The sequence below is a fragment of the Cupressus sempervirens genome, chromosome 1 (assembly GCF_028749045.1).
Source record: "Cupressus sempervirens isolate cs-2001-9-10 chromosome 1, ASM2874904v1, whole genome shotgun sequence".
In the NCBI taxonomy this organism is placed as follows: domain Eukaryota; kingdom Viridiplantae; phylum Streptophyta; class Pinopsida; order Cupressales; family Cupressaceae; genus Cupressus; species Cupressus sempervirens.
The window spans coordinates 515,330,283-515,342,767 of NC_143118.1; the positions used below are offsets into that span (position 1 = coordinate 515,330,283).

Genomic DNA, 12,485 nt, shown 5'->3' on the forward strand with positions numbered 1-12,485 from the left:
CAAATAAATAGTAGATAAGATAGATAAGATAATTTTATTAATATCCAACAAAAGACCACAACTTGGGTCTATGGGATTGGAAGCTTACACCAAGAAGATAGTTGACAAATGGAGTACCAAATGATGTCCACGGAAGAACAAGTAAAATAAATGAAGAAGGCAGGAGACATCATGGAAAAGATTAGGTATCCGTCCTCAAAGGGAAAAAGTCCAACAACGACTGATATGGTTGGCGGCTACTAGAGGCCCTATGGTGAGATTGAGTGCTACGAGAGGAGTGTCAATGGTGAAGAGGTCCCCTGTGGGGTATCATAGATCTAGAATGGCCCATGCTAGGGAAACTGCACAGTCGCTTCACACTCTGAGTTGGAGCTAACGATGAGAAGGTCATAAAAAGTTGTGCTTGGGTCTAACTCCTGGGAAATGATAGCTGTAAAGTATGGTTGCAAAGCTGTAAGGACTCATAGAGATAAAGTGCAATGCAACACTGGTCTGTGTACTTGAAGAAATCTAAGAGGGATCTGCAATCGCTAAACATACAATCAAATCTCCCTCTAATCTCATAATATACGGGGCATCTGAAAAGGAAATGGATCTCAGATTCTACCTCTGCTAAGGTACAAAGTCTACACACCCGATTCTCTCTAGTAATATGGTGATCGACCTGGATCTAAAGTCGATGCAAGCCCCAATTTGTAATTATAATACATGTATTTATAATTTTAATAGTTTTTATAAAAATGTTACAATACATATTTTTTGAATGGGGATAATTACTAGAAATTTGAAACACATCCCCAATTTGTAAAAAGAATATCTACATTATTTATGCTTTCCTTTCCTTGTCTCTATAAGCCACTAAACTTTTGTTGCATATTATTTCAACATTTAATATTACAGTCAAGATAATTGGTGCAAGCAAGTACTAGTTGAACTGTAGGTTGGATAGAGTGATTGAAAACAACTAAGAATAATTTTCAGCTATCTTTTTGTTAATTTCTCTTCCATATTATTTGTCTCTATATTTTCTTTGCTTTCATTCTCCTCATTCTCTCCTGCCCATGGAGAAACACAATTGAATGCACTTTGCCAACAATTTATGCAAGAAAATTAGGAGATACAGTAATCTTTTAAGGAGTATGTATTTTATTGTATTATTGAGTGAAAATATTTACATAAGTTTCCTTTTGTTTTTAGGTGGCATTTGTAGAACAAAACACCTTCCTTCTCTATTGTTCTAACATTTTACATACATGCTTGTATCCACAAAGGGATACGTGTCTTATAGATAGCTCCAAGTGTCGTATTATATTACCAGTGAGTTGCAAAATGTTAGCCCTCATTTCCAATATAGTGCAATATCATCCTTAATTCCCAAAATGAACAACAAATCTACTGTGCATTGTACTTTGTCATCTGTCCAAAGAGTGTACACAGTTTATTTTCCCCAAAAAATTAGTATACCTTACCTTTTGAGTCACTCACTAATTTAGTTCCTCTTTAATTTTACACGTGTTATCCAATTAAGATAGCAATATTTTATTGCTGACATGTTTTGTAAACCATCACTAATTTACTTTCTCTTTAATTTAAAGTTTGTTATGTCATTAAAATAGCAATTTTTATTGCTAACGTGTTTTGTTTTATAAACAAATGAGAGCAATTTTTTTAATTTGGTGTGATTTGTAGAGGGTGTGAAGCCTTCTTTCAAATTTTCTTCTTAAAATTGTCTCTTTGTGACCATTAGCATTAGTAATAGTGTTCAACTATATATTTTTAAGCATAGACATTTTCTTTTTACTACATTTTGTTTTAAAATTGAGGTGATATATATATATATATATATATATATATATATATATATATATATATATATATATATATATATATATATATATATATATATATATCTTTAATTATCTTATATTATTTTATTACATCAATTCTAAAATTCCATATAATATTTTAATTTCTTTTAGTTTAAAAGAAATAATGATTTTTTTTAAACTAACATTAATATAGTTATTCATAACAATTTAATCAAAATATTATATTCCACCTATAATTATCAATTATTATTAATCAATCCGATCCTTTAATTTGTTCTCATGGACAATTTGTTGATGATACCATCTTCATGGGTAAGGCTGAAGTGAAGGAAGAGAGAATTTTAAAGCAAGCTATTAACTTATATTCTTCTGCATCATGACAATTGGTTAACTGGAGTAAAAGTGTTGTGTTCTTATTAACACCCCTATCCACAGACAAATTAAAATTGCTAAAATCATGGGATGTTCTATAGGATCTCTCCCATCCTCTTACTTGGGGCTTCCCCTAGGCTTGAAGGTCCTTGATGCTTTCTAGAAAGATCTTATAAACAAATTCAGCAAGAAACTGGCGAGATGGAAAGGAAATCTTTTAAGCCAGGCTGGTAAGTTAAGTCTTCTCAAAGCCTGTCTCCAAAGCATACCTACTTATGCTCTAAGTCTTTTAAGAATTCCTTTTAAATTTGATGAGTCAATTGATAAAATTCAAAGAATTTTCCTATGGATTAGCTCTGAGGAAAAAAGGAGAATGCCTTTAACTGCCTGGGATCAAGTTTATAAACCCCGCAGTGAAGGGGGATTGGGAATCCGAAAAATCAGAAGTATGAATAAAGCCCTTTTAGCCAAACAGGGGTGGAGAGTTTACCATGACAACAAAGAGTGGAGTACCATACGGAAACATAAGTACCTCTTCAATGCTAAATCCCTTCCTGATTTCTTTGCCTCCCCTGATGTTATTCATTCTTCCTCCATATGGGGAGCTGTTTAGGGGACCAAGAAAACTTTAGAAAAAGGATGCTCCTGGAAAATTGGTAATGGGCTAAAGGTGAAATTTTGGGACGATATCTAGCTTAAGGACCATCCCTTGATTGGAGACTTTCATGACAAGGCTTTAGTTGACCGATGCAAAGAGAGATTTGGCTTTCTAGTAAGTCATTATTGGCAGAATGATTCATGGGTGATTTTAACTAATGTTGATCAAGGTTTCAGTAATATCCAACTTTCCCTAAATGTTGTCTCTCTTTACCCTTATCTTGAGGATGAGATTATTTGGCATGCTGATCCTAGTGGTCAATTTAAAGTCTCTTCTATCTTTGCTTCAAAGGATAAGGGTAATCAACCTTTCTGGTCACACGCTTGGATCAAGGGTCTCATATCCAAAATTAACATATTCTTTTGGATTTTTTTCCAAAACAAAATTCCGACCCTTGACAACTTGCAAAAAAGAGGTATAAATGTGGTTAATAGGTGTACTTTATGTAGAAATGGACTTGAAGATAGAGATCATATGTTTTTGAGTTGCTCTTACCCAGGAAATCTAGACTAAGATTTTGAATTTTTGGGGCATGACATGGGTCCATCAAAACAATGTGGATCTTTCTTTCAAAAGTTGGAGCTGCCCCTCAAAGGATCCTGATGCTCAATTTCTTTGAAAATTAACCCTCCCTCACCTTTGGTGGGGCATCTGGAAAGAAAGAAATAATAGAATATTTAGAAATAAAGATCTTCCAGGATGGGTGCTTGGTCAGAATATCATCAGAGCCTTCAAGGAGAATTTTAAATCCTAGAGGAAGTCTGGTCAAACCTTCCAACTTGATAACCCTTTACGATCTCAAGGATCTAAGTTAAAAATTGATAATCCTAGATCGATCATAAAATGGTTTGTTCCTCCTAATGGATGGATCAAAGGGAACTTCAATGGAGCTGCTAAGGGAAACTCGAGAAGAGCAGGATGTGGAGGTGTTCTTAGAGATCATGTGGGAAATGTTATTGATGCTATAGCAATCCCTATTGGTCACACAAATAGCCATATTGCTGAAGCTACTGCAACCCTCTATACCATTAAATTAGCTGTTGATTTGGGGTATTCCAAATTATGGTTGGAAGGTGATTCTCTGAATATTATCAATACCCTAAATAATAAAAATTCTATCTCATGGTCTATAGAGGCTATGGTTATGGAAATCAAAACCTTATTTCAAAATTTTGAAAAAGTGGTCATTTCCCATACATATAGAGAAGCCAATGGGGCCGCTGACTGGATAGCCAATCATGCAATTCAAATGGGGCATAAGCTGAGGTGGCTTGATGAATTAAACAAGCACGTGGATCTTAAAGCGATTATTAATTATGATGCTATTCATTCCAAAGTGGGAAAGATTTGCTTGGATTAGAAATTTAATGATTTGGGGGAGTGGCCTTATGAATGTCAAATTACATTCCCTGAGGAGGTACATTCATGTGAAGGTTATGTGCTCTCTGCATGTATCATGGAAAAGGCGACCTCGATCTCGAGTTACAAAAAATTGGTCTCATTTCAACCTCTATGCTATCGGTATCTGGGTGTCTCTGGTTTTTTGTTCGCTCTGTAAAATGGGGGTTGAACTGAGGAAGCATGAGCCCAAAAAATGTGATGATTGGAAGGCTAGGCAGGACATTTGGAAGATTCTATAGAAAGGGAAGGTGGTCAGTTTTTTGGAGCATTTGAATGGATTCAAACCCCATGTCACCACTGCCTTCTTCAAAAATTGGGTTGATGACAAAGTTACTCTCCACAGAGTCACTGTGAAGCTTACTAAGGAATTCATAGCTGAGGTTACTGGGCTCCCCATGGAAGGTATTAAATTCTCAAAACAGACCAGCATTTCCAATGCGGCTTACAAAAAATTCCTGAAGACGAATGCTGAGGAGAAGCAATTGGAGAAGAATGGAGACTTCTTTGATGTGCAACAGATTAAAAATATTTGGCATGATGTGCTTGGCTGTATCCATGAGTACTTTATCCTTGACGATAGGAATAAAAGAGTGCACAATTCCACTTTGTCTTTCTTAACCATTTTAGGTATAAGGACATAATTTCCTTCCCTTTCTATTTGCATTTCTCTTTGCTTTCAAGCTTGTATGCCTATAGAAAGAAAGAGTCACGACCCATTTTACATGAAGGTTTGATATTGCTCATAGAGGGTTTTTGTAAAAATAAATCCATTGCTTCGTCTCCCTCCACTGGCAAACATAAGGATTCTCAGTCCATAAAATGTAAAATTGATGAGAATGCTAGAGAAAGATAAGGCAAAACTGAAACCCTCTAGCTCTCGAAGACAAATTGTTGAAGAGGATTCTGAGGCGGAGAGTACTAAAGGCTCAGTTAAGGATGTCCCAGAGGAAGAGGAAGGGACGGGTGTTGGGGAGTTTAGCTCTAACCTGGAAGGTTATCCAAGAACAAAAGGCAAAAATGAGAAAGGGAAAAAGGAAGAAACTACTGTGGATAACTCGGAACAGAGCAAGTTTGATAATGAGGGTACTCAGACTGTGTCCGGGGGAGGTGATAAAGATAAGGATAATTTAATTGATGATCCAACCATTATGAGTGAGGAGGAAAACATGGGGAAGGCTTCCACTCCTGCAAAGGAGACTGAGGGACAAGATAAGGACGTCCCTAGTCAACATGACCCTGTGGAGACTAAAGAGGAGTCGTCGATGGATGGGGGGGAACAAATTGATAAAGTTGTATCCCTGCCACATGCCATTGTTGAAGACGCGGGTGATTCCCCAGAGAGGGAAACCAAGCTTTCCTTCCTCCATTCTGCCAAACTTAAAGCTGATTCTTTCCTCCAAGTCGATTCTTGGATTTATAATGAAATAATATGGTTGAAGAAGAAAGTGGAAACTTTGCAACATAACCAGGTGGTTGATCGGGCTATTATCAAACACTTGGAGGTGCAAATGGGAGACATCCCAAAAAAACTTAAGGATTATGAGCAAAATCTTAGAATGCTTATCAAGGAATGTGGAACAAAAATGGAGCAAGTTACTTCAAACATCTGTGCTACTACGACGAGCCTAGGCAAAAGAGCAAATGAAGGAACCATATCTTCGGAGGGTTCTAGCAAGAGGACAAAACAAAGTTTGAGGAAGAAAGCCTTGATTGTTGTTGCTTTTTCAGCTGCTAACTCCATCCAGGATACGACTATGATTGGTAAGGAGGCAGTTAAGATGATCACAGAACTGCAATAGTTTCTTTGGGTCTTCTTTTCTGGTTGGGTTCCTGTTTAGGTCCTTTTTTCGGGTTGTTACATCTGGTTCTTGTGTTTGGTCTTGTTTTTTGATTTTTAATTTAAAACTATATTGGAGATTCCAAGTCTTTGTAAAACCCAAGTACTTTAATTAGACTATGTAAGTGATTTTAGGTCCTTGTAAAACCTAATTTTGGTGCTACTTCTAGTAGGTTTAAAGACTTTTCTTGGTGGTTGTCTTGCTTTTTCCTTTTTCAGGATGTGAAAGGGTTTCGGGGCCCCTTCAAAACCTATTTTTACCGTAATCTAAAACATTATATGTTCATATTTTTATCTTTGTATAATTTTTTGATTGATACTTATTTTGATTTTTTATATTATTCTCACATTTTACTATTATTTTTAATCATTTTTACATTGTATGATAATATTTTTATCTTTCTATAATTTTTTGAAAATACTTATTTTAATCTCTATACATTCTAGAATCAATTTTAGATCATTTTCATTACCTTTTCTCTTAAGCAATTTCTAAAATTTTATTTTGCTTCTAACATATATGAGCCATTAGCTTCAATATTATTTTTAAAAAAAATCATCTATTTTATTGATGTCAACTTTTATCATTTCACTTCCATTGTCCTTTGGGCAGGAACTATGACGCAACGCGTTTCTTCTTATAAATGGCAAATAAAATTCATGTCAATCTATGCATTGTAAAATGATACCCAATAGCAAACAGAATTCATGTCAATCTATGCATTGTAAAATGATACCCAATAGATAAGTTTGTTATAAAAATAGTTAGTAAAAGAGCCTGAGCAGTCGTATTTTCTCATAAGTAATGAGATTAGGTGAATAAAATGTGCTTATTAATGCAATCAAGAGTGTTAAAGTGAGTTCAATATAGAAAATATGACCATCCTAGTACCAACTCTATCCATCAAAACTTGATCAAAGGTGGGGCCTTCTTAAGCACTTTTAAAATTAACACCATTTGAAATAGTAAACAAAATTTAAGGAAAATAAAATAAATTGAAATGCCTCAATAAACAATTGGAACTCTCTCCCACGTAGCATTGATGGAAACAAACATAAATGAGATTTTCCATATGGACTTGGTGATCCCCTAGGAATGGCATGCCACATGATGGTCTAAGCATATCATTGACCATAAACACAAATATAAAAATACAACCTTCAAGTTGACCGTGTTTTTCATCCTTTGAGAAACTGCTATTATTATACATCAAAGCTTTAGCTCCAATTGTCTTCTTAATAGCCTTGTAACTTTCTTCACTGTTTTAGGGCATATTATGAAATACTTTGCATTTTCTTTAGATTAACACTGTAACATGAGCTCTAGTAGCCATATAGCAGATTTTTTCATTCAATTTCCCAATGCATATGCATAATGCATTTAATTGTGTTCTACAAGGAAATTCGTCCACAAACACGCCATCTTGCATCAGGTTGAAACAACGATCTCTCAAATACCCAGACATCTTGAACCAGCACCTGAAATTGTATAAACAATACAAATGGATGTTAGATAAATGTCCCTCCACAAAATCATAAAAGTAGAAAAGGATATATCAAATCAGCATTCAAGGAACCCAAGTGCAATGCAGTTGTTTATGGAGAAAATAGCAAAGATGGAATGGAACATATGCATCTAATTGAAGGATATAGTTCAAAAAATTAAAATGCAATGGTATAGAAAGCGACAACCGAGATAAACTAAAGAATCTCTTTCTATAGACTAAACATCTAATGAAAAAGCTGGTAATACGTAAAAATGAATGCATAACAGTAAATGACAACTATATAAGTCGCACATCTTGCAAAAAATACCATTTAGCCCAATGTCAGTTGCAAGTTTAAGATTGTCCCTTAATTTCCATTCCTTGTTAATGAGTACTTCAGATATTTATAGCTTACAAGATAACACTATATTTTCTATGACACAGAGAAGAGCGTTATAGCAATTTTTCAAAAAAATTGGTGGCAATCTCTCGGCAGGTTGTTATCAAATGAATGACAGCTTGCTTGAGCAACAAATATATATCGAGCCAGGCCTACCTAAGGAGTCGTCATTACATTATGTGGTGTATTTTCCACTAATGCGTGTTATTATTGTGACACAATATATGTACAAGTATCTAGGTGCCAAACTAACAGTTCAAGCATTCTCCTTCTCTCAATGAGTTGCAACACTTCAGCTAAAATAACCAATTTCCCTGTATCCGTCTCAAATGGATATTTGATCACTCAAATATTTTCCATAGCTATCCACTCTTTCATCATTCACATAAATTCAAGTGGCTCACTTTTCACATCCTCCACACATACAAGTAGAGAAGACATTATCTTAAGTCAAAGACACCTTAAGAAAATCTCAAAGGGAAGTCAAGAGACCTCATTTATATGGACAATTGCACTCCTAGTGCACAATTGGTTAATTATTACACTGTACTGAGCTACTGAGCTTCTATCTGGAATCTACCTGTATACTTCAGCTAAAAAATCTTATCTTCTAAAATAGAAATATAATCTCACATAGCAAATAATTTGGAAGATAAGCTTAAAATATTTGTTTGCTTATCTACACTTTATTAGCCTTAATTAGCTAAATAGAAAGGCTTTCACTTTAATCACTAAAGTGAACTACAAGAAAGAAATAACATGAACTACTCACACATTCACACTAAGTTGAATTATGCACCAATATTAGTTTGCCTCTGCATGCTTAAAACTTCCTTTTTTCTAAGGGCTTGGTCAAAAAATCAGCAAATTGCCAATCCATTGCTTCTTGGAGGCTAGAAGACACAATGATGTTACTCATCAGAGCTACATAGTTAGGAAACCTCTTCATAGGCTCACCTTATGAGGCCCCTGCCAATCTTTTGCTACTGGAGCAAATTCGTTGAAATATCCCAAGTGGATATTTACTTTGCTACTGCTATAAATTTTATTTAAATAATTATGTTCTCCTGTAAGTGTTTTAATTATCTTGCAAAACTAGACGAAAGTTGCAGAAGGAATGATTTTATTTGATATTTTCATAATAACTTGGTACATTGTAAAGGTAGTAACAGCAACAAACAGATACAATCAAGCATATGAAATTCTGGAAATGCTTTTTATCTGTGCCAATAAGTTTAATATCCAAACCAATAAAGTTTGGTACCTCAAATACAGTTAGTGTCTGAAATAAGAAGCTGCTAACAGCTGCAATCTTCAATAATTATGCCCACAAAATCCAACGCCTAGCTGGTATAGAACTGCTGCACAAATCTGCTCAACAATGATCAACGCCCAAAATGATGCAATCTGCGGAATGCTGCAAAGATAGTCTTCACTTTCCCACGCCAATGATATGAACTGCTGTAGGAACTCCACCAATGTCCAAACCTTGTGCAAGAATCAGCAAATCCGATCTAATTGAGGGCTACGTCCCAACTCAATCAACTCTTAGCCTAGGGTTTGACGTCCTAGTGAGGGAATGCTCAAATTAGAGCCAAACGCCAAATTATGTTTTCTAAAATATTCAAAGATACTCTTCCTTTCCTTGCATTGGGCTTATATCATCTTCTCATGTAATTCGAACCCTAGAAAGGAACCCTAAAAGTAATACTTGAGAACTTTATAATATAAAGTTATCTTCTTTAATAATTGGTGCCCAAGTGCCTGAAAATCATTATTTCACCAATAAGAATAGTTCCAAGTGTCAAACAGGTCCCTGAAGATGATAATTAAATAAAAGAGGCCGAGCTCTTTCCAACAGACTATCACATGATGGAAAAACTCACTAGATGGAGCTAGAAAACTCCTTATTACTCCCTAGTGGCTAAAAACTTAGCCCTATTTAAATTATTAAAAGGCTAACTTAGGAAAATATTTAAATATATTTAAAATATTTTCCAAATAGTGAACTGATAGCCAAAACACCTCTACAAGGTGAAACTGAACTCGTCACCTCCTATGACTGATGTCGGATAATTTGAAATAACTGACAATCTCATCCCTTAAAAAACAGGGATAGTCATAAAAAATAGGAACATCTTTGAATCTCCCAAAACTAAAACCATAGAATGATCTCGTAGAGACTCAAGACTACAACCCATCTCCACCTCCTAAAATGTAAGAAACTCCTACAATTAAGGAACTACTCTCAACTGTCCTCCTATTGTCTAAAACTCCAGCGCTGAACACTATATACCCTAACTAAGTCTTTAAACACCATTGCCAGCCTGTGAGATCCCATAATAGACTAACTCTGATGTTATTACTAGACAAAGCTAAAGAGGGGACATGACAGTCCTCCCCTATTAGAGATGTTTGCCCACAAGTAATTGCAAAGCTGGATGTTGTAAAATAGTCTCGCCCTCCCAAGTGACATCCTCTATAGGAAGACCTCTCCAGCGAATCAAATAATCTCAAATCACCTTACTCAACTAGCATTCCCTCTCTTCCAAGATCTCCTCAGGAACCAATGTCAGCTTACCTTCCTCATCCAATGGAGGTAGAACTAGAGATGGTATAATATGTTGTCCCAGTGCCTTTTTCAGACATGACACGTGGAACACATTATGAATCCTACTGCCAAATGGTAACTCAATCTCATACGCAACCTCTCCAACACGTCTAATAATCCTGTATGGTCCATAAAAAGGAGGCTTGAGCTTCTCAGCTCCACCCCTTTTAAGGGTGCTCTGTCGGTAAGGCTGCAGTTGTAGGTAAACCATATCCCCTATTACAATAATAGATAAGACGTCTATTATTAGTTAATGGTTATCTTGTAAATATCTTTAGCTTTAGTTTGCTTTCGTTTTTTGCTTTCTCTGGAATAGAATGTTTCTATTCTTTACGATCGTTTCCTAAGGAAACATCGTCTCATTCTTTTGTATAAATTGACCTTTCGGTCTCCGTTATTAACAAGCAAGTATTTACCAATTACCTCGTAATATGGTATCAGAGCTATTACTTAAATTTTTTCGGAAAAATTTATAATTTCTTCGTGAAATTATTTGTTTAAATTTTTTCAAAATTTTTTCTGTCAAATTTCTCTAAAACCCGCATAGGGTTTTCGGCCTAGAGAAATTCCCAAACTCGGGTCTACAACTCGCGTGGGTTTGGCGTCCATTTTTTTCAGAGTTTGGCATCCGGTCTGCTCGGTTCAAGAAGACTGAACGATTTTTTTTGCAAATCACGATTTTGGCTGCCAGATTTGTGACTGGTCTTCGCAAGCATTTTTAACCCACGTTTTTGGCACTGATTGAAGCTTGACCGGAGTTCGATTTATCATAACTCCTCAATCTCTCCACTGTCAAAGACCTAACACCTGAATCCTGATCAAAATCAACCATTTTTTGCCCTGCAAAACACCATTTTTGTTGTTTTTGACCTTTTTGGCCGCCGACTGCTATTTTGCTCGAAACCCTAATTTTTGGGGTCGAAAAAATATTTTGTTAGCAAATTTTTGGTGGGTTTTTCGAGAGCTCAACTGGGTTGTCGTCCGTTTTTCTAGGTGCCTCGATTTTTGTGCCTCGATTTTCGAGCCAGCAGATTCAAAAAACGATAGCAGATTCCTTCTAGGTTTTTCGAGCTCTCTTCTGGGTCATTCTCTGATTCTTTTGGGTCTTCCGTATTTTTGCCTCGAAGAATGTGTCTTCACAGATTTTCACAAATTTTCATTGAAAAACGTGCCATGACATCTCTGACAAATATTCTGCTCGAGCATAATTCCAAATTCAATGGTCGCAATTATGGAACCTGGAAGCAGCGCATCATTGCAATCTTCGAATATTGCAACACCGCTCAACTTGTTCTGGGTGTTACGTAGCGTCCGACTTCTCCGGTACCTAATCAAGATACATGGGATCTGAACAATCGAGAGGCAGTAATGCTTCTCAAACTATCCGTAGCTAATGACCAGCTTTCTTAGATTCCATTCGGAAAGACAGCTGCAGAAATCTGGACACATCTAAAAGGTCTTCATGAGACTTCCGACAAGAGCAGAGCCTTCTTTCTGAAAAACACTCTGTTTTCTATTGTTATGGATGAGCGCACCTTGCTCCAGGCACACCTGAATCGGATTCAAGAAATCCGTGATCAGTTACTTGCCATCGGTCGCAAGATGGAGGATGAGGATATTGTGGTAATCACTCTTTGGAGTTTACCAAAATCCTATGAGCATTTTATCGAGACTCTCAACATCACATCTACTGGTGTTGATCTAAAGTTCACTGATCTCTGCACCCTGCTGCTTCAGCAAGATCGGTGGAAACAACAGTTTGGTAGCAGCTCCAGTTCCACCTCCACTGAGCAAGCCTTTGTTGCGAAATCCTTTTAGAAGGATAAGGGCAAATTTCAGCAACCATCTCAGCAAAAGTCTTCTGCTCCAACATTCGATGGTACCAGAAAG

The 12,485-nt window shown here is 36.1% G+C and overlaps 1 protein-coding gene across 1 annotated transcript in view; it reads right to left on the reverse strand.

The window, feature by feature from the left end:
• Positions 1-7,054: 7,054 nt before the first annotated feature.
• LOC149578497 (Mitochondrial inner membrane translocase complex, subunit Tim44-related protein) overlaps positions 7,055-12,485 on the reverse strand; it is a 220,744-nt gene continuing 215,313 nt past the window's right edge. Inside the window, exon 11 of the mRNA XM_089829480.1 lies at positions 7,055-7,576. Within this exon, the coding sequence (XP_089685606.1) occupies positions 7,490-7,576 (87 nt within the window). The 3' untranslated portion in view covers positions 7,055-7,489. The remainder of the gene's footprint in view (positions 7,577-12,485) is intronic.